Source organism: Octopus bimaculoides, chromosome 7, assembly GCF_046866305.1.
Source record: "Octopus bimaculoides isolate indiv1 chromosome 7, ASM4686630v1, whole genome shotgun sequence".
Lineage (NCBI taxonomy): Eukaryota > Metazoa > Mollusca > Cephalopoda > Octopoda > Octopodidae > Octopus > Octopus bimaculoides.
In genome coordinates this window covers 97,670,056-97,697,414 of record NC_142934.1, presented here as the reverse complement: position 1 = coordinate 97,697,414, position 27,359 = coordinate 97,670,056, and the positions used below count along the sequence as shown (strand labels likewise).

Sequence of the window (27,359 nt, the reverse complement as noted above, 5' to 3'; positions counted from 1 at the left end):
TTTACCGGGGCTAAGCCATTCCTTACGCTGCTTCATATTGATGTAAAGGCACCATCTTTCGTCGCCAGTAACAATTCGGTAAAGAAATCGTTGCTTGTGTCCACAAGTTGAGTGGTGACAAGCAAGCAAACCAGCAGAGATTGTGGTTCGTCGATTTTTGTTGTCACTTAAAGCATGCGGAACTCATGCTCGATACTTCTGAACCTTTCCCATCGAGTGAAGATGCTTCTCTATAGTAGTGTGGGAGCATTCCATTTTCTGTACCTGTTCCCTTGTCGTTTGACAAGAATTTTCGCGCAAAAGTTGGTTTAATCGCTCTTCATCGAACTCAACTGGATGGCCAGAACGAGGTGCGTCTTTGAGGTCAAAATTTCCATTTTTGAACTTGGCATGCCAATCACGAGCAGTTCTTTCAGCTATGGTACCTTCTCCATACACAGTACAAATGTCGCGAGCAGCTTTTGTGGCCTTAGAGCCTTGATTAAAAGCAAAAAGAAGGAGGTGTCGAAAATGCTCGTTTTTCTTAACTTGACATTCCATTTTAATGATCTGAAAATAAACAAAAATTAACTAAAGTTAACTAGAACCCCCCCCCCCCCCCCAAAAAAAAAAAAACAATAGATTCTGAAATGATTCAAAATTAGAATTCTCGAAAAGAACAGATACCAGAATTTAACAGACACAAACACTCTCTCTTTCTCTCTACCCAATGACAATTTGACAAGTTCGTTAATCCCTTGTGGGGTTGTTAGGGCGCTACAGCCATGCTGCATATCCAGGGCAGAAAGCCTGGCGGAGCCCATCCCTCTCCAGGCTAAATTCATTTCTACAGATGAGTGGACTGGAACAACATGAAATGAAGAGAGATTTCTACTCAGCAGTAAACGAAATGGAAAGAGGGCTACATTCAGTAATAATCATTGCATTCACCTCCCACACTGTTTACAAATATTACACAAAAATACGTAATGGTTTCAACAGCAAAAAACACCCTACCTGCACCGTTCTAACAACCAATTACATCAACAAAGCTTTCAGATTACATTGCCCATTAACCCCACCTTACCAAGCAAATTTAGTATGTAAAAACAACACATCTAGGAATCTGCAAAAGAGAGGGGAAAAAAAGGGGGGGGGGAGTGGACAGGCTAGAAATGGAAGAGGGCAAGAGAGAAAAGGAGAAAGAGTGAAAGCAAGATTAGAGTCACACAGAATATACACTCTTTCTCCTTTTGTCTGTCGCCCTTTTACTTCTATTTCTAGCGTGTCCATTTCCCCCTTTTTTCTCTCTTGCCTTGTCACTTGTATTTGTAGCCTTTCTCCTTCCTCTATCCTCCTTCATTTCTTCCCTCACTCTCTCTCTCTCTCTCTCTCTCTCTCTCTCTCTCTCTCTCTCTCTCTCTCTCTCCTCAACCTGTTGCTGACACATGACCTGGGGTCAGCTTTCTTTCCTTCTCTCTCTTTTTCACACCAGCTGCCCAGCTGTTGGATTGTAAAAAATTTCTCTGTCTTGCTATTTCCATATCCTTTCTTCTAAGTGTTTCCCACCATCGTTGTCTTTTTGGCCCTAAGGCCGTCATCATCTTAAATTACATTTTTTAAACTTTTGTATATCTAAAGACATGGTGTATAAGAAGGAAATTTTTTCACTGCTGCTAACTCACAACAGCTGAGAGATATTGGACAGTGCAGTGATTTCTTCAGGTTTTACGTGTTTTTGGTATGGTTGTGCTTTTGTCGAGCCCTTAAGCTTCTGCAGTTTCAGATTTCTCAATTACTTTTTGAAATGAGAACTTGAAGATATTGGTGAGTTCACTAATTTCTTCTGGCCCTTGGCGTTGTAGATGTGCATTTGTAATATTGCCGGGCCTTGAGATTTTGGGGCTTTACAATGTCTTTATACAGATTTTCTGTTGTCTAACAGAAGGATGGGGTCAAAGTCATGATCTAGGTGAAAGATGCATTGTTTAACTTTTGTGTTTGTGTAGTTTTTGATAGATGGTTTTAAAAATTGTTTGACAAGGGAATTTGATTGCTATTGCGTGCGAGTATGTTACTTGCAGTCATTATTGTAAAGCATGAATTAGTATGACCATTGTTAGATTTATTGATACTGTTAATTAGTTTGTATACAATTTTGCTACTTGCTCTTGCTCTGTGGTTTCTATTGGATACCAATGTTTGCTAGTGTTTTTTTTTTTACATTTTTTTTTGTTTATTTTGTTTATTTCTTTTAGTTACTTCATGCTGTGTTGCTATGATTTCAGTTGTGTTGTGATTAACCCCCTCCTTGCCAATTTCGTGGGTATTGCATGATATCTACACTGAGTTTCTGGACCAAATCTTACTGATTTTTTTTAAAAAGAATTCTTTTGTGTCAGTCAGTAAGTCTTTTTTCCCATGAAAACACATATTTGTAGCCCTAATCCATCTGGTTGATTGGGGGAGGTCTGTCTGTATTCTTTTGGGTAGCACCATCACCAAGATGGTGGGTTCATTTCATTTATTGAGACTCCTCATTTATCATTATCTAACTCAATAATATGGACTACACTGCTCTATACACTCATATCATCCTGTTCTAGCCCATTTTTGCTTTCAAAATCACTATCATTACTATAATTATCCCCCTGTTCACTTACTAGAATCTAAAATTTGGGCTACAACTCAATAAGTGGACCATTTTTGGTGATTTGGAACTACAAAAATCAAAACAGTTCATACAGACATACTGGTGTATGAACCATTGTTGTTGTTGTTGGCACTCCATCGCTTACGGCGTCGAGGGTTCCAGTTGATCCGATCAACAGAACAGCCTGCTCGTGAAATTAACGTGCAAGTGGCTGAGCACTCCACAGACACGTGTACCCTTAACGTAGTTCTCGGGGATATTCAGCGTGGCACAGTGTGACAAGGCTGACCCTTTGAATTACAGGCACAACAGAAACAGGAAGTAAGAGCGAGAGAAAGTTGTGGTGAAAGAGTACAGCAGGGTTCGCCACCATCCCCTGCCGGAGCCTCGTGGAGCTTTAGGTATTTTCGCTCAAAAAACACTCACAACGCCCGGTCTGGGAATCGAAACCGCGGTCATAGGATTGCGAGTCCGCTGCCCTAACTACTGGGCCATTGCGCCTCCACTTTATGAACCATAGGCCATATGAAACATAGGCTTTGACTGGCCTGGTAGTTAGGTGACTTGTTTATACACAAGGACATTTGGCAGCTGATAGATCAGCCGCTTGCATTGTGGGTTCTCAACTATTTGACTGCTCTTATTAGAGGGTTAATGTTGTCTCTAGTTGATATCAGATTGGCTGTTAAGAGCAGTGTAAGTGAGGATGGAATATGCTTCCATTTTTTTTTTTTTTTGTGGCATGTAAAAAGCACCATTCAAGTGTGGTCAATGCCAGTGCTGCCTGACTGGCCCCCGTGCTGGTGGCGCATAAAGAGCACCCACTACACTTGGAGTGGTAGGTGTTAGGAAGGGCATCCAGCTGTAGAAACCTTGTCAGATCAGATTGGAGCCTGGTGCAGCCTCCTGGCTTATCAGGCCTCAGTCAAACCATCTAACTCATGCCATCAAGGAAAGTGGATGTTAAACAATGATGATGATGATGATGATGATGATGATGATGATGATGATGAGAAGGTAGTTTCTACAGGGAAGTGCAAAAGCTACTTTCCATTTTAAAACTAAATTTTCTAATTATAAAGTAAAGACATTTTCTAGTTAGATATATTTATTTTAGACTTGAAGTTAGTTTGAATTTATTGCGAAATATAACCATTACTCAAATGCCTTCCATTTTCAGTTTCATATAGTTGAATCCTTTTTAGGCAGTGTTCCAACACATCTCATAATAATGTATCTGGTTCCAGTATTCTAATTGCTTTTAGAATGTTATTCTTCAGTTTCTGGAGTATTTGCAGCTTGTTTACATAGAATCTTTCTTTAAGATAATTCCAGTAGCGTCGGATGAGGTGGGGAAGAGGTTAGGTGCAGACAAATCTAGAATGGAAAATGAATTTTGCATCGCACTGTACATCAGTTTTGTTGAAAAGTGATTTTGTTTTGTTTGTTGTTGTGTGCATATTGTAATGATGATGATGATGGTGACGGTTAGTTAAACATAAAACTAATTTGCATATTAATTCAGATATGCAAACAAGTACAGCTTTCAGTTTAGTAAAGGACTAAGTAAAACTTAATTAACAAACAATTATGATTAATTGACCCAGCATGTGACCCTGCCCACTTTAACTTTGGGACAATTCCAGTCCCCACAATTTTGTACTCTCCACTAGTGATCACCATTTTGTCCCCTTTTTACAGTCAGTAAATTTGAGAACTGATTGAACATCACATAATCTCATTCCCTTCTCTCTTGAATAAGTTTTCGTTTTTTTAATTTTAAACTGGTGATTTCCATAGTTGGTAGATGGAGAGTTAGTGGGGGTGGGATGTTTGCTTGTGTAGAATAGAAAATGATGTAACTTTAATTAGCAAGGTGGTGTATGTGGTTTTGGTGGTGAGGTTAGGCTGATGAGGTGAGTATAGCTGCAGTATTTTCTCTAATCTTATCTATTGTTTTTATATCTAGCTTTGTTGCTATTGTTTAGAAGACCTTGATCAAAAACACTGGAGCCAACTGGAGCCACTATGTTTTATCTGTACAACTAAATTATCTTATGTGCCCTTCTTATTAGGACTACATTATTCAGTGTGTCCTTTTTCTTTTTAAGCCAGCAGAGGCTTCTTTGCTGGCTGACAGGTGGAAAGTGATTGAGAGGGTGTAGCAAAAATAGTACTGGGCAGTGATAAAAGCTTCACACATTTTTATTCTCACATACATGCATACTCGTATGTACACACACACACATACACATCTGAAAAATGTGTAACTAAGCATCAAATTGTTATTTCAAATGTTACCTTTTGTGGGTCATCTCCCTCACTCTCCCCATACGCCTAAACTAGTCAACTACAGTCTAGTTGCATTGTTCCTATATCTAGAAAACTAGGTCAGAATAATCTTGAAATTTAGAGTAGAATGATTTTGGAAGATGAAGAATTAGGGGTAGTAGCAGCAACAGTAGTTGCAGCAGTTTATTGTTTACCCCCAGGTCAGCTCCAATCCAGGCAACCTGTAATCAGAAGTAATTCCAGTCATGACCTATCATTTTATGCAATGTAAAATGTCCTTATTAAAGACAGTAGCATGTGATTTAAGGGAAATAAGCTACTGCTTCTAGCAGGTTGAATGGCCAGTCCAGAAGGACATTGTAGAATTGGTTGCTCCCCTCCAATTGTCATTACAGCTAAGATGTTAATTGCTTACTTAAGCCCTTTGCCTTCCAGTGGAGCATTGGACGTTTCTTCATTTATTCTTTTACTTGTTTCAGTCATTTGACTGTGGCCATGCTGGAGCACTGCCTTGAAGGGCTTTAGTCGAACAAATCGACCCCACAACTGATTTTTTAAACCTAGTACTTATTCTATCGGGGTCTTTTGCTGAACTGCTAGGTTACGGGGACCCAAACACACCAACACTGGTTATCAAGTGGAGATGAGGGGACAAACACAGACACAAAGACACACACACACACACACACATATACATACATACACACATGATGGGTTTCCTTCAGTTTCCATCTAGCAAATCCACTCACAAGGCTTTGATCAACCTGAAGCTATAGTAAAAGACGCCACAGATGCCATGCTGTGGGACTGAATCTGGAACCATGTTGTTGGGAAGCAAGCTTCTTATCACAGAGCTATGCCTGCACCATTGGCAACTTTTCTCCATGTTTTTGACTCTGGGCTGTTTTTCTGGTGGTCAGAAGGACAGTCAGCTTCATGGTTTCCTTTCAGATTGTGCAGCACCAAATGCCATCCTCTCTCTGGTCTTGTTGGTTTTGAACCATCACTGATGCTTCAGTAATCTTGCCTTCTTCTAGGTAGGGATGTTGGCCCATTTTTACATTTGGGAAAATGTGGCCCATATTAGTCCGGTCACTGACCTTTGACCCATTCAGCATGAGAGGCTTTACTAGGAGCTTGTTTCTGGGTCTTTAAGGGACACAAGCCACCACATCGCAACAAGGACTGTGAAAATTACAAGAAAACACACACACACACACACACACATATATATATATATATGTAGAAGGCTGAAGAGTAACACACGAGTTGATATGTACAAGGAAAATAGGACAAGGTAGAAAATTCTATATTGCCCCCTGACTGGTCCTGTGCTGGTGGCACATAAAAAGCACCATTCAAGCATGGTCGTTGCCAGTGCCATCTGATTGGCCCCCGTGCCGGTGGCACATAAAAAGCATCCACTACACTCTTGGAGTGGTTGGCATTAGGAAGGGCATCCAGCTGTAGAAACCTTGCCAGATCAGATTGGAGCCCGGTGCAGCCTCCTGGCTTGCCAGTCCTCAATCAAACAGTCCAGCATGGAAAGCAGACGTTGAAACATGATGGTGATGATGATTTATATATGTATCATTTTGCTGCTTTCAAACATTGATTTCTGGACAAGTTACAGTCCTCCCTTCTAGAGTATCAACTTCCGGATTTGACTACAACTTGTATCAACTTCCAAATATTTCTTCATGTGTGGGAGGGGAATGCGTGTGTGTGTGTGCGTGAGAGAGAGAAAGAAAGAGATAGAGTTAGACAGTCAGACACATACAGAGGAATATACTTGAAGACATAGACAGACAGACAAACACACACACGCACACATACACAGACTTTGTTGAAAATGGTCCTGTTTACATGTATCTCTGCTGAAAAAAAAAAACTTTGGAATTGTTGCCACTGTCTCCAATAGATGCCATAGCCACTAGTGTCAGACTTAAACTTGACCAACCACAGATGTTTAGGTGACAGATACCTAGGTAGCCTTGCTTCTGAAAAGTGTCCAATGTCATAGGTTACAATGACATTAAAGTGCCCCTTGCCTTCCCACCAGGATATCTGTCTGACATAATCCTGACCCCTCTGAACTATCCATAGATACTTAGTGTTGAAAACTTTGAAGCTTTTGGCAAAACAACTCTGTAACACTGAGAGATGAATCTGCTAAACTGTTTCTGTATCTCACTTTGTTTCTCTCGTCTTTCTTTTTTTCTCTCTCTCTTTCTCTCTCTGTCCTTGTATTTTTCTTTTTCTATCCTTGTTTGTCTATCTCACTTATTCTCTGCTTGTCTCTCTTCTTATCATTCTCTCTTCCTCTCTTTCTCTTTATGTATCTAACCATCATTGTCTGCTTGTCTATCCCTCTTATTGTCTGTTTATCCACTCTCTCTCTCCTTATATGTCAACCTTTCTTATCCTTGTCTGTCTCTTACTCTTCCTTTTTCTTTCTCATTGTTTGCCTGTTTATCCCCCTCCTTCCCCCATCTCTCTAGCTTAACTGTCTCTAACCCTTTGCAACTATTCACACTGACCAGCTGTGTATCTATATATCCTGTACATCACACACACAAATGAAATAAGTAACCAGTTGCTTGAAATCTTCACCAAATGAGTAATTAACTCTATTGATTTAAAGAAAAGTCAGAGGAAATGGCATATGATGTTGTGACAGTCATGCTGTCTTCACTCATTAGGGGAATCTAACTGGAGGAGAGGGAGTGAGGGGGAGATGAAAACCTGATTGTTGAGTTGTCTTGCAGAGGAGTTAGTGAGTGTGATATCTTAACTTGTACCAGGTCTACAATTTCTAGGTACAGTTTATAAATAAAATCCCCCCACCCTGCACAGAATTTTGCAGCCCATATGTCATATACACCTTTGACACACATACACTCACACATGCTTTCCTAAATATCTCCCCTCTTACACTGCAGGTGGGTTGGTATATTACATACTGCAGTGTGGTGGAGTCGGAGGCTTGTTTTAGAAATGAGTAATGTTGTTTCTGTTAATGTTGTCTCTGCTGATGTCATTGCTATTGTTCCTATTAGTGATGTTGTTGTTGTTGTTTGGTTTGTGAGGTGTGGGGATGGAGTCGGCCTTGATCTCATAGAAGCATGATAAAAAAAAATATAAAGAAAGGATTTATTTTATCTTATGCTCTACTGGTTTTGCCTATCCCAAGTCTGAGTTAGCTTGCTGGCCCATACAGAGTTAGCATTGGGACACATAGAGAACTCTCTCTCTCACACACATACACACACATACACAATCCCCAATAACCTAAACTAGTTACTTATTGAGCCATGGATGTAATAATAATAGTACAATGATGATAAAGGAATAATAATAATAATAATAATAATAATAATAATAAACACAATTTTCTTATGGTTTCTTAAACATTCTCTAGAACAACACTGTATAAATCCAAATATATGGTACCCTAGGCATAACACCTACATGAACTTCTAACTTGTTGTCTCTTGAGGTCTCTGGGTGAGACTTGGATCCAACTTGTACAAATGCAAAGTAAAAGTCAAACATAAAATAATAATAATGATATATATATATATATATATTTATAACATATGAATTACCAATAATGTTTTTGCAAATAGACATGAAGCCTTAAGAAAATAGTTATGTAAGATATTCAAAAATAACATTTTCATAAATAAATATTATGACATTTAATATATTATGCTGAAATATTTGTAAAGCAACCCCAACAGCAACAACAACATCTCTACCATCAGTCAAAGAAGTCTCAATGTGAAACGTTCAAGTTGCTGAAAATAGCTCTGTCTCAACCCTTTAGCATCCACATTAATCTGTCAAATGTGATGCTTATTTATTCCCATTGTTTTAAATTAATCATGTATTATCTTGTAGCTTCAAGATTTCGATGATGTAATTGTTTATTTTTAGAATGACATTGTAGGTTAGGTGTGAGAGGCCAGATCTGGCCAGTTTGAACATAAAACATGTAAAATATTTGGGCTGGAAGTGGTCGGGTTAAATGCTAAAGGGTTAAATAAGGGAAGGTCACATGAGATAATGTAGTCCTATATACATTATGAGTTTGAGTTCTGCTGAGGTTGACTTTGTCTTTCAGCCTTATGGAGTTGACGGAATAAGTACTAATCAAGATTTGAAGGCACGTGGCTTAAGGATTAAGCTGTTAAACTCATGATTGTAAGGTCTGGGGTTTGATCCTTGGTCTTGGTGGTGCATTGTCTCCTTGGGCAAGGTATTTCATTCTCATTTCATATCACTCCAGTCCACTCAGCTGAAAATGAGTTGTATCTTCTGCAGAGTGGTACCTTACATACTATTTGCCCCAATGCTGCAATCGGGGATGTGGAGTCAGAGTTGGAAACAATTAAGGGGTAACTGGATTTGGAGTCGGTAAAACTATACCGACTCTGACTCACAATATCTTTATTCTTTAATATAAACCAGTTATAACATATAGGCCTACTCAAAGTACAAGCGTATGCATATGCTTTATTAAATGTGTTGACCACAATCACTTAATTGCATAAAGAGGAGTCAGAGTCGGAGGTGCCAATAATAGAGGAGTCAGAGTCAAAGTTTTTTGTTTCTACTCCACAACCCTGGTTGCAATTCCAAGATATCAACAGCCCTTCATGGCTGCTATAGCACATTGGATGGATTGATGGATGGATGGACAGATGGACAGTCAGGTGGTCAAGTAATTGGGCTGTTTTTATTGGTTACCTCCACCACCATCATTGTTGTTATATGTTCAAATCTTGCTCAGATCAACTTTGCCTTTCATCCTTCCAGGGTTAATAAAATAAAAAACCAGTCAAGTACTGACATCATTAGGGATTGTATTGGATTGCCCATGTTCAGTCCACTGCAGGACTAAGGCTTCAGCATGTCCCCCTCCACCAGAGACTGGCTTGAGATCATACTCGTTTGATGAGCCTACCCTGTCACACTGGCTCAACATGGCTTGGCAGAGGGGTACAGTTTTTATACTCTTACCCAAGAGTAGTTAAGTTGATCACATTGACCCCAGTGCCCTACTGGTTCTGTAATCAACTTATTTCAGCCCTAAAAATGTGTAGACCTTGTGTCTGAGTTAGAAATTATACTCCCATTTAATATTATTCTTAATGTAGTCACAACTCCTAAAATTCTAGTGTAAGGGTGTTAGTCGATTATATCAATCCCAGTACTTTACTAGTACTTCATTTAAAGCCCAAGTGGGGTGAAAGGTAAAGTTGGTCTCAGCAGGATTTGAACTCAGAGCATAAAATGCCAGAACAAATACTACAAAGCATTTTTGACACCTTAACGATTCTGTCAATTACTGCCATTTGTTTCTAATTGAGGCACAAAACTAACGATTTTGAAATAGAGTCTTAATCAAATCTATTGACATTTTTACATGACTTTTACTTTATTTTATTAACCTTAGAAAGATGAACAGCAAAGTTGACCCTAGCAGGATTTATATTGAAAATATAACTTACATCATGAAGCATTTTGTCTGATATCTACCAATATTTCTCCTTTTGTTAACACGGTACCGGTACCGATACTTTATCTTACTGACCTACCCCACTCCCTGTAGTTATATTGTTATTTCTTATCACACTCACCTTTCACCAGTACCTGACTGATACTTTATTTGATTAAGCCCAGAATGATGAGAAACACATGGTCTTCATCAGTAAGATTTGAATTTATAATGAAAATAGACTGGCATGGCTGTGTGGTAAGAAGCCTGCTTCCCAACCACATAGTTCCTGGTTCAGTCCCACTGCATAGCACCTTGGGCAAGTGAAGTGTTTTCTTTTTTCAATTGCATGAACTAAAAGTTGGAAGAGGATGGGATAAACTACCTGCATTAACTTTCTATAAAAGCAGGTAGTAATTTTATGTTCTACTTATAGTGCAAGTTTTGAAGAGTGCAGTTTGATTTTAACAGTTATTTTTTCAAAGCTATAATGGAAGTGACAAAGAACCATATTCAACATATTTTGCTTAATGAATTCAATTAAGACAACAATGCAACGGAAAGTGTGAGGAATATTAATGCAGTATATGGGGATCAGACAATAAGCATAAGCCAGTGGTTCCAGAAATTCTAAGCTGAAAACTACAACCAAGACGACGAACCTTATCCTGGAAGATCTTTAGAGCTCAACAAGGACATCCTGCAAACCTTGGTGAAACAAAATCATATTGTAATTGTTGAGAAACTAGCAGAGAAGCTTGGATTTGGTAATTCAACCATTCATCAACACCTGCATACCATCAGCAAATTGGGTCAGTGGGTTCCTAATAAACTTTCTGAGTCTCATTGTGCACAGAGAGAGAATGTGTGCACTCTTCTTTGTTGTCACGTCTCACAAATGAACCATTTTTTGGACCAGATAGTAACTTATGATGAGAAATGGGTTCTCCATAAAAATGTCAAGCGCTGAAGACAGTGGGTAGGGAAAGGAGAAACATAGGCACCCCAGGCTAAAGAAGATCTTACCCGCGTAAGGTGTTGTCATCTGTTTGGTGGGATATGAAAGGTTTAGTCTATTTTGAACTTTTAAACCAAAACCAAACGATGACAAAGGAGATCTACTGTGAGCAGCTTGAGTGGCTTAAGTCAGCACTAGAAGGAAAATGACCCTCTTGGGTTTCAAGATGAAAGGTGTTCTTCCATCAGGATAATGCTTGGCCAGATACAGCGAGGATGGCATTGTAAAGGCTGAAGCAGTTTGAATGGGAAATGATACCCCACCCACCATATTCGCCAGACATTGCCCCATCTGATTATCATTTATTCTGCAGTCTTCAAAATTATTAAGACAGAAAAAAAAAAAACCCTGTAGACGTGGTCAGAACAATACTGGGGGAGTATTTTTCGTCATGGACAAGTGAATTTTGGAAGAAGGGCCTTGCAAGTCTACCAGATCGATGATAGAGTGTTGTAGAAAATGAAGGAGAGTATATTTTAAATTAAAAAAGAACTTTGTTTACCTTAGTTTTGAAAAATAAAAGAAGTATAAAAAGACGCATTATTTATGGGATGACCCAATGTATGTGTGTGTGTGTGTCTTTGCATCTGTGTTTGTCCCCCATCTCCACTTGACAACTGGTGTTGGTGTGTTTACGTCCCCATAACTTAGCAGTTCAACAAAAGGAAGGATAGAATAAGTACTGGGGTTGATTTCTTCGACTAAAAATGGATCTTTTTTAAAACGGGGGCCACATTTTTCATTAACGAAACACTTTGAAACTTGGATCACTGGTAGAATGTGTCATATAAAACATCTTTTTCTCTTAGTCTTCTTAAAAAAAAAAGAAATCCATAAATTATTCCATGTTAAAGTTGTCGTATTTCTGTAATTTCAACCAATCACTGACGTCCATTCAGCCGATATACATTAAGTGCCGACTACATAAACAAACGATTCTGAAACAATTAACCCTAACCCTAACCCTAACCCTAACCCTAACCCTAACCCTAACCCTAGGGTTAGAGTTAGGGTTAGGGTTAGGGTTAAAGCAAATTTAAAATGAAAAAAGCAAATAAAACGAAGAATCGTTTGTTTATGTAGTCGGCACTTAATGTATATCGGCTGAATGGACGTCAGTGATTGGTTGAAATTATCGAAATAAGACAATTTTTTACATGAAATAAATTCGAATACAAAAATATTTTTCTGTTCTATAACACAAAATAGATAAGTATACGAAGTTTGAAAGTCTTTCGGTACCAAAAGCACTACGTAAAACATTAATGAAAAATGTGGCCCCCGTTTTAAAAAAGATCCCTAAAAATCTTTAAGGTGGTGCTCCAGCATGGCTGCAGTCTAATGACTGAAACAAGTAACAGAATGGATGTACTAACAATAATGAATAAATATATGAATATTTTGATTTTCAATATTTTAGTTCACTATGATGAAAAGATAAGAAGTTATGAGTTGATAAATAAATATGAATAACTTCACAGAAACCTTTGTGCTTTTACACATAGCTTGACATTTTAGTAAATACAGGAAGTACAGCATAGTGTAGTGGTCTATGTACAAGTTAATAGCATATTAGGAGTGAGAGTGGCGGGGACGGGACTGGCCGTAAAGAAACTTATTGATATGGTATTGAGAGAGGAGTATAAAAAAAAGCTAAGAAACATAATAACAAGGTTTCCTTTATTATAATGCTATCATTAAAATGTCTCTCTTGCAAGACTTCCTTAAAAAAATATGTCCATTAAGTTTGTTTATTTAATTTCTACCATCATAACATTCCAACTGTTCCAAACTGTACCTGATGATCCATTCAAATGGGTTGATTAATATATACTTAAACAAAATGTGGTTTGTTTAATTTTTATGGGCTAAGACTGCTGTCAAATCTTTAAGTTTGTTCCCATATTTTATCCCTCATGCAGGTTTTTTCAAGTAGACATTTTGAAGTTCTATTCTGCAGGCATTAGCATTGAAGTATAATAACAATAAAGGCAGCGAGCTGGCAGATACGTTAGCATGCCAGGTGAAATGCTTAGCGGTATTTTGTCTGCCATTACGCTCTGAGTTCAAATTCCACCGAGGTCGACTTTGTCTTTCATCCTTTTGGGGTCGATAAATTAAGTACCAGTTGCACACTGAGGTCAATGTAATCAACTTAATCCCTTTGTCTGTCCTTGTTTGTTCCCTCTATGTTTGGCCCCTTGTGGGTAATAAAGAAATAAGTAATAACAATAATAATGGTTTCAAATTTTGGCAATTTTTATGGGAAAGAATAAGCTGATTACACTGTCTTCAGTGCTCAACTGGTATTTATTTAATCAACCCCAAAATGATGAAAGGCAAGATTGACCTCAGCAGAATTTGAACTTAGAACATAAAGGGTCAGAAGGAAAGCCGCATAGCATTTTATTCAACTTGCTAATGATTCTGCCAGCTCACTGTTTTAAAGATGATGTCGATAATCCTTTCTAATAGAGGCACAAGGCCTGAAATTTTTTGGGAGGGGATTAGTTGATTACACTGGTACTTAATTTACCGACCCAGAAAAGATGAAAGGCAAAGTCGATGATGATGATAATCATCATCATCGTTTAACGTCCGCTTTCCATGCTAGCATGGGTTGGACGATTTGACTGAGGACTGGTGAAACCGGATGGCAACACCAGGCTCCAATCTAATTTGGCAGAGTTTCTACAGCTGGATGCCCTTCCTAACGCCAACCATTCAGAGAGTGTAGTGGGTGCTTTTACGTGTCACCCACACGAAAACGGCCACGCTCGAAATGGTGTCTTTTATGTGCCACCCGCACAAGCCAGTCCAGGGGCACTGGCAACGATCTCACTCGAAAATCCTACGGGAGCCAGTCAGGCGGTACTGGCAACGGCCACAATAATAATAATTATTATTTCTTTCTACTATGGGCACAAGGCCAGAAATTTTAGTACTGCCATGCTAGGAATTTCTGGAAGTAGTACCAGGTCCAAATATCCTCTGAAACAGTGAGTTCGTCCTTGTCAGCGCCTAGAGTTTCCCTAAGAATGTCATTGTTCTTACCCATCACTATATTTCTGTATATTGATATTATAGAACTTCCACTGACCATATTTCTCAACTGGTAGAGGGCAGTGAGCACCTGATGACATTCCAGGTGCCAACAGACATTCACCATATCTTAGAATGTGGTGATTCCTAATATTGACAAAGGTACACGTCTTAACATTTAAACTGGCCAAATCTAGCCCCAAATTTTATACCTGTTTTATGTTCAAACTGGCCAAATCTGGCCTCTCTCCTATATCTAACAATGACTTTCAAAACATAAGCAATCACACCGTTGATATATCAAAACAACAAAGGTTATACATGGATAATTCAAATCAATGTGAATGAGTATGTATTACATTTGGCGAAGTAATCTGAACACTAAAGGGTTAAATGACTCAGATTTCAGTATTTTCCTAGTACAATTATTTCAATGTCTTAATGTCTCTGAAAGAAAGAAAGGCTAAACTGACACCAACAGGATTTGCACTGAGACTTACAAATAGACATAACTGAATATTTCCACTTTACTGTGTCTGGGGCATGCATGCACATTATGTATATATACTTTTATATAAATATATATATATTCACTTTACATATACCTATACACACACACACGAACACTCATCATACATATACATTGCATATATATGTACACCTATTAGAATTTGGTTGAAAAGACACATGCACTAAAGTTGCTCAAAGTAGTAGTAGTGTGAATCACCAGTTTTAAATGAATGTCTGTGATGGTGGTTGTGTGTGTGTGTGCGTGTGAGAGAGAGAGAGAGAGAGGGAGAGTGTGTGTGTGCATGTATGCATCTGTAGGAAATGTAGGGGAAGCAGGTGAGGTGACAGAAACAAACTTGGAATGGTGTTTGGTGCTGTGCATTGAATGACCTGGGATTTGTATGGAGCAAATGGATTTCATGCCAGAATAACAAAGGCAGGCCGTGTGTTTCAGAAGTTCATTTTGGAATCATGTAACCTTTGGTTCAGTCCCATTATGCAGCACCTTAGGAAAGTGTCTTCTATTAATAGTCCTGGGCCAGTCAATACCTTATGAAAGAATTAATATGGAAGCTCATCTTGTGTGTGGTGTGTTTGTCCCCACCACCGTTTGACAACTGATGTTGGCTTGTTTGTGTTCCTGTACATTAGCAGTTCAGCAAAACAGATCAATAGAAAAAGTACAGGACTTAAAAGTAAGTACAATGCCTTCCATTGGGTATAGTTTATTGTGGGTCTGTGGCTAAATCCACTATGTCCTGTGGAGGCGCAATGGCCCAGTGGTTAGGGCAGCGGACTCGTGGTCATAGGATCGCGGTCATAGGATCGCGGTTTTGATTCCCAGACCGGGTGTTGTGAGTGTTTATTGAGCAAAAACACCTAAAAAGCTCCACGAGGCTCTGGCAGGGGATGGTGGCGAATCCTGCTGTACTCTTCCACCACAACTTTTGCTCTTACTTCCTGTTTCTGTTATGCCTGTAATTCAAAGGGTCAGCCTCGTCACACTGTGTCACGCTGAATATCCCCGAGAACTACGTTAAGGGTACACGTGTCTGTGGAGTGCTCAGCCACTTGCACGTTAATTTCACGAGCAGGCTGTTCCGTTGATCGGATCAACTGGAACCCTTGACGTCGTAAGCAACGGAGTGCCACTCTGTCCTACCCGGAGGACATTAAGCTTAGGATGGTTAACTGAGCAGTGATTTGTGAGTTATAGAATGAAGCAGTGACTGCATCATCATCATCATCATCATGGTAGAGAAAGTGAGAGAAAGATAAGAAGTGAGAGCAAATGTTGCATGGTTTGAGTGCTTGCATTTGATACTGGTTTGCTGTGATGACTGTATTAATAACAGAAGGGAAAAGCATGTTACAGTACTGGCCAGAAGAATTTGAACACCCCTTAGTAGCATCAGTGTTGGTTAGTGTTGTTAGAGGTGGAGGAGATATAGTCAGAAGATGCCAAAGTTGTTGTTGTGGTTTCCTGTCTAGAGAAGATGAAGGAAATGTCCTGCAGTGAAAGCTATTTGTGAAATAATAATAATAATAATAATAATAATGATGATTATCATCATTATTATTTCAAATTTTGACCATCAATGTTGAGGGTATTGCCTAAGTCAATTACTTTGGCTCCAGTACTTAACCGGTGCTTAATTTATTGACCCAGAAAGGATAAAAAGCAAAGTTGCCCCTAGCAAAATTTGAACTGAGAACATGAAGACAGACAAAATGCTGCTAAGCAATTTGCCTGGCATACTAATGATTTGCCAGCATGCTGCCTTATCATAATAATAATAATAATAATAATAATAATGGTTTCAAATTTTTCTACAAGGGTAGCAGTTTTGGGGAAGGGATGAGTTGATTACATCGATCCCAATGTTCAACTGGTAATTATTTTATTGATCCTGAAAGGATGAAAGGCAAAGTCGATGTCGGTAGAATTTGAACTCAGAACATAAAGACGTATGAAATGCCATTATGCATTTTACCTGGTGTGCTAACAATTTTGCCATCTTGCTGCCTTAGTAAATAACAATAATTTCTTGTAGAGCTTCTACAGAAAGTTTGCTTCTAAGGGATAGGAAAGATTATCAGGGGGGTTTTAAGCATTTGAAAGACTTTTGAAAGCTTGTCGGTAACTAAGGCTACCCAACATAAATTCTACAAGGAATAAGAACAAACCTGAGTTAAATCAATAGTAATGATAATAATCCTTTCCACTATAGGTGCAAGGCCTGAAATTGTCAGGGAGGGAGTTAATCAATTGCCTCATTCCCAGCGCTCAACTGGTACTTATTTTATTAATTTTGAAAAGATGAAAGGCAAAGTCGACCTTGGTGGAATTTGAACTCAGAATATAAGGTTGGACAGCATGCTAATGATTCTGAAAGCTTGCCACCTTAATAATCCTTTCAAATTTTGGCACTATGCCAGGTACTTATTTCGATGAAAACAAAATCATCCTCAATGGAATTTGAACTCAGAATGTAGAGACAGACAAAATACCAATAAGCATTTTGCCTGGTGTACCAACAATTCTGCCAGCTCACTGACTTGATGATAATAATATATTGTCTTCATCATTGTCTCCATGCTGGCTTGGTTTGCTTGGGTCATCGCAATCCAAGTCTGTTCTTACTGCCTTTTAGACAGGTCAGGGATCATGTCTGTTCCATAAATGTACTTTTATTTAGTTATATTATTTATTTCAGTTGATATTTACTGGCACACACACACACATACGCACGTACACACTCTCTCTCTCTCTCTCTCTCTCCCCCCCCTCTCTCATTCACACATGCACACACAGAAAATACAAATCATGATAAAAAAAAAGTTTAAAAAAATGAATAGTATAATTCTAGCTTCTTGTTTCTATATGATTTATTGTAAAGTATAATTTAGGCAAGTAGTAACAGCTTCAATTTTGAAAAAGACATTTAGTCTATCATTTTAACATGCTCTTTAAATAAGAAGGCCTCCTATTAACTAAAGTTTTTACCATTTAATAAACTGTTTGGTAAAATAGTCTGACACAAAATATGCTGGCAATTAGTCTTTTGAAATCCTTAATTTGGAAATAACAACCTTTTTGACAAGTATATTATAACTTGCAGCTTCACTTCTTTTGCTATTAGGAGTGAAATGTCAATGTTTGCCAGTTCTAGCGGAAGAAGAAGGTTATGTAAATAACACCCATATTATATAAGGAAAAAGTTAGTTGTTGCATAGAAATCTCGTAAGTTCCTCAATTGACATAAAACTTAAATCTGGCTATCCTACTATAAATTAAAACCAACTTCTTAATGTGATTTTTTAGTGTTTCTACTTTATTTCATGTTTGTATTGTTGGTTTTTAAGTTTTATTTTCATAAATAGGATGAAATTTATACAGCTGGTTTTTACCTTTTATTTTTTTTTTTATCATTTTATAAAAGAGGCATGCATATAAAATAAAAAGAAAAAGAAAACAGGGTACAAACATGACTGTATGGTTAAGAAGTTTGCTTTGTAACATCTGTTTTCCTTGTGCAAATCAATTCTATTATAACCTTGGGTTAATTAAGGATGAAAGGCAAAATGAATCGCAACAGAATATGAACTCAAGTCATAAGGAGCTAGAGGAAATGTTGCTACCAATTCTGCCGATGCTGCCTTACTGATTATATTAGTGGTTTCAAATTTTGGCACAAAGCCAGCAAGTTCAGGGTAGGGGGTAAGTTGATTACATCGATCCCCATGCTCCACTGATACTAATTTTATCAATCCTGAAAGGATGAAAGGCAAAGCTGATCTCAGTGGAATTTGAACTCAGAACATAAAGACAAACAGAATGTTGCTTAGCATTTCACCCAGCATGCTAACGATTCTGCCAGCTCATCACCTTCTTAGTAATAATAATAATGATAATCTTTCTACTAAAGGCACAAGGCCTGAAACTTTGGGGAAGGGGACTTGTTGATTACATCAACCCCAGTATGAAAATGGACATTGAATGATGATGATGATGAATAATCCTTTCTATTATAGGCACAAAGCCGGAAACTCTAGTGGTGATGTGGGGCAGTCAGCCTCAGTGTTCCACAGACACTTGTTTTATCAACCTCAAAAAATTGAGAGGCAAAGTCAACCTCAGCAGATGTTGAACTCAGAACATGGGTTGGAACAAATACCACAAAGCATTTTTCTCACATCCTAACAACTCTGCCGGTTTGCCACCTTAACAATGCTCTCTACTATAGGCACAAGGCCTGAAATATTGGGGAGGGAAATAGATGATTACATCGACTCCAGTACTCAACTGGTAATTATTCTATTGACCCTGAAAGGATGAAAGGCAACATCAACCCCAGCAGAATTTTAACTCAGAATCTAAGGATAGATGAAATGCTGCTAAGCAGTTAACCCAGCGCCAGCTTAATAATGATAACAGTAATGATAATCCTTTGTTATAATCACAAAGCCTGAAATTTTGTGAAAGGGAGCTAGTCAATTATATTGATACCAGAACTCAACTGGTACTTATTTTACCGACCTTGAAAGGTTCAAAGACAATATAAGCCTAAGTGGAATTTGAACTCAGAGCATAAAGATGAATAAAATGCTATTAAGTATTTTGTCTGGTGTGCTAATGATTCTATCAGCTTGCCACCTTAATAATGGTTTCGGATTTTGGCACAAGACTATTAATTTCAGAGGAGGGAGTAAGTCTACTATTCCTACCCCAGTGTTCAACTGGTACTTATTTTATCGACCCTAAAAGGATAAAAGGCAAAGTTGACCTCAGCAGAATTTGATCTCAGATCATAAAAACAGACTAAGTGTGTTAACAGTTTTCTCTTCAAAATTATTCATGTAGGCACAGGAGTGGCTGTGTGGTAAGTAGCTTGCTTACCAACCACATGGTTTCGGGTTCAGTCCCACTGTGTAGCACCTTGGGCAAGTGTCTTCTACCATAGCCTTGGGCCGACCAAAGCCTTGTGAGTGGATTTGGTAGACGGAAACTGAAAGAAGCCCGTCGTATATCTGTATATATATATATATATATATGTGTGTGTATATATGTTTGTGTGTCTGTGTTTGTCCCCCTAACATCGCTTGACAACCAATGCTGGTGTGTTTACGTCCCTGTAACTTAGCAGTTCAGCAAAAGTAACCGATAGAGTAAGTAGTAGCCTTACAAAGAATAAGTCCTGGGGTCGACTAAAGGTGGTGCTCCAGCATGGCCGCAGTCAAATGACTGAAACAAGTAAAAGAATGAAAGAATATTACCAAATGAAATTTCCTTTGGAATTCTTATAAAAAGAATCATTATCTAAGGAAAGCCTGCCTTAAGTACCCAGATGTTAGTAAAAAAAATACAAATTTGCTTTTCAGACTTTGAAAATATTATTTGTACACATTACGTTTTACACATCCAAAATAGCTACCAAACATACATACATACATTGTACAAGTGACACAACTGTAAAAAGCAAAAAAAAAAAAATTAATAAAAGTAAGAAGAAAAACATAACAAATTGAACAAAAGTAAAGAAAAAGAGTATAGTTCAATGAACATTTAGTGAATAAAACTATTTCAAATACTTGAACAGGTAGGTTTGAAGATAACAATAGTAACAAAAACAGCATTGGTGATTCATAATGAGTCAAACACAATAATCTGTTTATATTGTCATCACCATTTTGAACCTTTCTTTAATGCAAACAGGATATTTAGACTTAGCACAACTATAAGAATGAAAATGTAGTTGGGAGAATTTTTCAACATTAAAAAAAAAAAACTATTATCATGTTATACACACACATGCATATATGAGGGGTGTATGGAAAGTTTTGAGCCTTGAAGTCTTGTACCTTCATCAGAAGTCTTGTACCATGTTTTGTTTTTTTGAGGCTCAAGACTTTTTATACACCCTTCGTACATATATAATGTATATAATGTAAATATGTATACATTCTTTTACTCTTTTACTTGTTCCAGTCATTTGACTGCAACCATGCTGGTGCACCACCTTTAGTCGGTCTAATCGACTCCAGGACTTATTCTATCAGTTACTTTTGCCGAACCGCTAAGTTACAGGCACATAAACACACCAACATCGGTTGTCAAGAGATGGTGGGGGGACAAACATAGATGTATATATTTATATATATATATATATATATATATATACACAACAGGCTTCTTTCAATTTCTGTTTACTAAATCCATTTTCAAGGTTTGGTCGGCCCAAAGCTATAGTAAAAGACACTTGGCCAAGGTGCCATACAGTGGGACTGAACCCAGAACCATATGGTTTGGAAGCAAGCTTCTTACCACACAGCCACTCCTGCGCCTATATATATCTATATATCAATTTTTATTTGCCACTTACCCTTCACCATGCATGTTTTAAGTGAGCTCTATGTGGTTTAGTGGTTCATTTGACTCCTATATGTAGTGAAGCTGATGCTTTGCAGCACCATAATTATATTATAGATATATATATATTTACACACACACACACACACACACACATACACACACACACACACACACACACACACACATATTACTAGACTGCACGGTTCATGCTTTTGATTGCTACTAATATTACTAATATTACTAACATTACAGTTTCCATCTGCCACATTCACTCACAAGGCATTTGTCAATATTCATTGAAGCTGTAAACAACAATTGCCCAAAGTGTCACACAGTGGGATGGAACTTGCAACTATGCCAGCTTCTTAACCACACAGCCATGTCTGCATCTGTTATTTTTAAAAGAATAATTGAAACGTGTGGATGATGTAATGCATTGTATTGCTTAACCCTTTAGCATTTAAACTGGTCATATCTGGCCCAATATTCTACCTGTTTTATGTTCAGACTGGCCTGATCTGGCCTATCACACCTACCCTACAATGTCATTCTGAAAGTATACAATCACATCATTGATACCTTGAAGCTACAAAGTAATACACAAATTAAGAAATTAAACGGAACGCTGAACTCCAGACTATCAACTTAAACAACATTTATTCAGGTGGTAAATATATACATCATTAGCTCTTGTTGTTACAGCTTCTGTGTGTGTGAGCATAGTTGTTGGGACGTTGTTATGTAGATGTGAGCGAGCTGTCGAGTGTAAGTCCGAAAGATGGAGAGTGACAGCTATACACGTAAAGAGACTGTCTCCAGGTTGGAATGTTGGAGACACTGCTTGACACGTCCATGCTCTATTGCTGGCCAGCAAGAAAGAGAATGAATTGAGCGGGAACGTTTGGTTGTTGAATTGCACGCATGCGTGAGACTACGCATTCGCACAGCGTTACTACACATTTGACAGAAGAACCTGAATGCTAAAGAGTTAAGTAACAACTGTTTTAGACTTGTTTGATTGTTAGTAGAGGTGAAAAAGCAGCATTGCTGATTGACAGGTAGCGGTCTCATTCATGGCGCCTCTTCCTCCTGGTTCGAAGGCTTGTACCACCAAACAGCTGGTCGGCTCTGTCTGCTGGAACTGAAGCTAACACGACACTATTGGAAGGCAGGTTTAGAGAGGGCACAGGCTAAGATTATGCACCTTTTTGCCTCCGTTGGTCAGATGAAGTTTAGATAGTGTCATGTGACAACTGGCTGGTGCTGGCTGCTAGAGCCTACCAGCGAGCATTTAAAGGGAAATTTGGCAGGTTGGTCAGTCGCCCGCTGACACCCATTGACACTGCATTGAAGAGGCCAGGGAACAGAAGAAAAAAAGGAGAAAGAAGAAATGCACTCAACACCAGAGCTGAAGACACCTCTGAAAGGAGGGGGGAGGCGCCATGCTGAAAATGGTAGAGGAGTAGGAGCCGAAACCGAAAACGGACATGGTTCCTTCTGATGATGTCTATTAACCACTGGATCCTATAAAGGAGCTGTTGAGGTAGCAAACCACGAAACGTGGTTGGAATTCCAATAACAACCTTTCCACTGCTCTATGCTATGTAAGATATGTAAATTAGTCAAAATAACACTCCGTCAATTTGTATGAATTCTGTCAATTCAAATTAATTTTATTTTATTTTATTCAGATATTTAAAGAAGAAAGACTAGCGAAAATACCAAAATGGCAACTGCAGAGAACGTGTATGCTATGCCATTTATAAATGGTGAGTAGACTCTGTGTGTGTGTGTGTGTGTGTGTGTGTGTGTGCCTGCTAATTCCACAATGTATCCTCTCTGTATTGACTCTTGTACCATTCCCTGACCATATCCCTCAAACCATCTCCTCCCCTACCTTATCACCCTTGACCTCTATTTAAGCAAAAAGTTTGTATTTATTTGTTTTTGTCTGTTCAACCTTTGACATGAGGGTTAGAGTTAGGGTGGGAGTAAGTGTTAATTTTGGCTAATTACAGGATGTGTTTGATTCAGCTGTTCTACTCTTTGAATTCACTTCTGCTCTTCTGTATTCCCAGATGTGATGGGGGAGTATGTGTAAAGAATTGTTGGTGTTACATTTGTGGAATAGACAGTAGAAATATATGTCAGTGGTCATGGGCTGTGCTTTTGAGTGAGACGTAATTTACTCTTTTGCTCTTTTATTTGTTTCAGTCATTTGACTGTGGCCATGCTGGAGCACTGCCTTTGGTTGAACTAACTGACATCAGGACTTATCTTTGTAAGCCTAGTACTTATTCTATCGGTATCTTTTGCTGAACCGCTAAGTTTTGGGGGCATAAGCACACCAGCATTGGTTGTCAAGTGACAGGGGGGGGGGAACACAGACACACACACACACACACACACACACACACAGATATACAACAGGCTTCTTCCAGTTTCCTTCTACCAAATCCAGTCACAAGGCTTGGGTTGGTCCGAGACTATAGCAGAAGAACATTTGCACAAGGTGCCACACAGTGGGACTGAACCCAGAATCATGTGGTTGGTAAGCAAGCTACTTGCCACACAGCCGCTACTGCACCTATAGCCACTCCTGTATGACTATATTTTATCTTTTACTTGTTTCAGTTGTTAGACTGTGGCCATGCTGGGGTACCTCCTTGAGAAATTTCAGTCCTTTTATTTTTATTTATTTATTTATTGTAAATCTGGTATTTATTCTGTTGGGTTCTTTTACCGAACTGCTAAATTGCAAAGTACATAAATACACCAACACTGGTTGTCAAGCTGTAATGAGGGACAAACAGATACACAAAATTGTGTGTGCGTGCACGCACACACACGCACACACACACATACATAGATGACAAGCTTTTTTAAGTTTCCATCTACCAAATCTTTTCACAAGGTTTTGGTTGACTTGAGGCTAAAGTAGAAGACACTTGTCCAAGATGCCATGAAGTGGGACTGAACTCAGAACTATCTGATTGGGAAGCAGACTTCTTACCAAACAGCCACTCCTATGCCTCCAACCATGTTGACAGTGTATAGACAGTATGGCCAGTGAACTTGATGTGAATATACAGACAAATCAAGCTGATTTATGATCAAAGTCAATACAGCCATGCCCATTCCATCTGGATCTCTTCAGTTTTGCTCACAGATTTTTAAATTATTGTTTTTTAAACTAAAAAGTTTGAAACTTCATATACTGGTGTAATTTCTCACACTGAACATAGTTTATTTTCAACATTTTTGACAAAATTTCGTATTTTAGAAGTTATTTCATGTTAAAGTTCTATTTGGGTAATTTTAACCAATCAACAACGTGTATTCAGCTGAAGAAAGCTACTGCTGTATGTGATAGTAATGGAAGAGCAAGAACTTCTGGGTCATCTCTACTAAATGTCACCACTCTCTTTGTTCTATTTTATTTTTTATTGCTTGTGTTGCATGTTACATGCTTTTTTTGGGGCCTCTTTGTACAAGTAGTGAAAATGCAAATGTACAAAAAGGCAATTGAAGAGCAAACAAAAAAAAAAGCATGTAATATGCAACACAGGCAGTAAACAAAAATAAAATAGATCAAACAGAGTGGTGGCATTCAGTAGAGATGACCCAGAAGTTCTTGCTCTTCCATTATTATCGTATATAGCAGTAGTTTTCTTTGGCTGAATACACGTCATTGGTTGGTTAAAATTACCCAAATATGACAACTTTAACAGAAAATAACTTCTAAAATACGAAATTTTGTCAAAGACGTTGAAAGTAAACCATGTTCAGCATGAAAAATTGCACCAGTATACGAAGTTTCAAACTGTTTATTATTAAAAAAAAAAAAATCTGTGAGCGAAACTGAAGAGGTCCTTCCATCTTATTGAGAACTGATGTAGAGCTCTTGTTTTCAGCCTATATTTGGAGACACAATCAAATACTCTAAGCAGCTAGTGGAAGGGTTAGTTTCAATGTCATGCAAATGACGAAAAATTAGAGACCACAATGTGCAAAAAGTATTAATTTTAGGAAGGAAGGACAAAAGAAAAGAGATAGGAAGAGTGTTGTCTCTCTTAGTGTTTGTGGTATGATAGCAGTGGAAGCTGGGTGGCTAGTGTTACTGGATGAGAAAAGGAAGCAAACAATGCTAACAGAAGTGGTTAACATGACTTTGAAATCTGATCTGGTTCTTGTGTCTATGTAGGCATGTTTTACAGTTATCATGAAACTGACAGTTCCATAGGATGGCATAGGAAGCAAAAAAGAGAACAAAACAAAAAATCAGGAAAGTATGCAGATTTGTGGGAAGAATACGAAAGAAATGGGTGGAGGGAAAAGCTGAAGACAGTAAAGGTTGGGTGCAGAAGACTTTTAGGCCTTTCTGTTAGGACATGGATTGGGGTTTGGATGTGAGGATGGGTGGATTAGGTAGATTTGTGGGTAGCAGTGGTTGGTTCATGTTGGACAGTGCCGAAGTTAACAAACAACACTGAATGAGATATTAAGTAGGTCATTGAAATGCAGTAGCAGCTAGCCAGCGAAAGATGTACAGTACTAAATGGGCAAAACTTTGATGAGGTTTGGTGTAGTGCTGATGATCATCTGATGCTTGCAGTATAGGACTTCACTAGTGAATTTAATATTGAAGTTATTAGAATGCTGTTTGAGACAGATTTGGCTCACTCAAATACCTTAAGATTTCTTATATGACTTAGATATTGGCAATAGGAAGGACATCCAGCCATAGAAAATGTGCCTCAAAAATTCCACCTGACGCATGTGAGCATGGAAAAGTAGATGTTAAGTTAGTAATATAATAATCAGACAGTAGAAGAAAGGTGTGTTATGACCCTTTTCAAAAGTCATGATATTTAAGAAGTACCCACTCCCACCAGGAGTTTGATACAACATGCATGTTCAAAAAGGGGAAAATATTCTGAAGAAGAAGGCTCATCCATTGGCCCTAACAATAAAAATAAAGCAAGTAAACAGGAGTGGCTGTGTGGTAAGTAGCTTGCTTACCAACCACATGGTCCCGGGTTCAATCCCACTGTGTGACACCTTGGGCAAGTGTCTTCTACCATAGCCTTGGGCTAACCAAAGCCTTGTGAGTGGATTTGGTAGACGGAAACTGAAAGAATTCCGTCGTATATATGTGTATATATATATATATATATATGTGTGTGTGTTTGTCCCCCACCATCGCTTGACAACCGATGCTGGTGTGTTTACGTCCCCGTAACTTAGCGGTTCGGCAAAAGAGACTGATAGAATAAGTACTAGGCTTCCAAAGAAGTCCTGGGGTTGATTTGCTCGACTAAAGGCGGTGCTCCAGCATGGCCGCAGTCAAATGACTGAAACAAGTAAAAGAAAGAAAGAGAAAGAGTCATGTTTGTGGGGCTATGAAGTTTGCTTCACAACCACAAGTTTCAGAGTTTGATCTTAATCTGGACACAAACATGACTGGGGTTACGAAGCTTTCTTTACAACATCCAGTTCTAATATAGCTTCAGGTTAACCCTTATACTTTTAAGTGGAACCTGGTAGGTGGAACTTGTGTGGAAGCCTGTTGTGTATATACTTTGTAGGTTTTAATGTCTATTTTTCCATTCTATGCAAAAAGTATCCAGTCTACACTGGAAAGTGGTTGGTATCTGGAAGGGCATCTAGCTGTAAAACCATGCCAAGACTAACCTCACTTGTGCTTGTACCATGAAAAAGCACTCTGTCCACTCGACTGGGTGGTTGGTGTTAAGAAGGGCAGCTCCTGTTAAACCGTCCAACCCATGCAAGAATGGAAGGCGAATGTTAAACAATGATGATATTAACATTAAACAATGATGTGGCTGGAATAGAAATAACTGAGGTATTGTTTTACAGTTGGATGTTCTTCCTGTTGCTAAATCTTACATGTTTTTCAAGTGAGGGAGTTTTCATTCTATTTGTTTTGCTAGATTGAGTATGGACAGTACTAAAAATGATGAAGGCA

At 38.4% G+C, this 27,359-nt stretch overlaps 1 protein-coding gene across 1 annotated transcript in view; it reads left to right on the top strand.

Annotated features, from left to right (window-relative positions):
• The window catches only part of LOC106868847 (transmembrane channel-like protein 5), a 103,086-nt gene that overhangs the window by 22,618 nt on the left and 53,109 nt on the right, over positions 1 to 27,359 (top strand). The window contains exon 2 of the mRNA XM_089355716.1: positions 23,062 to 23,139. Within this exon, the coding sequence (XP_089211842.1) occupies positions 23,097 to 23,139 (43 nt within the window). The 5' untranslated portion in view covers positions 23,062 to 23,096. The remainder of the gene's footprint in view (positions 1 to 23,061; positions 23,140 to 27,359) is intronic.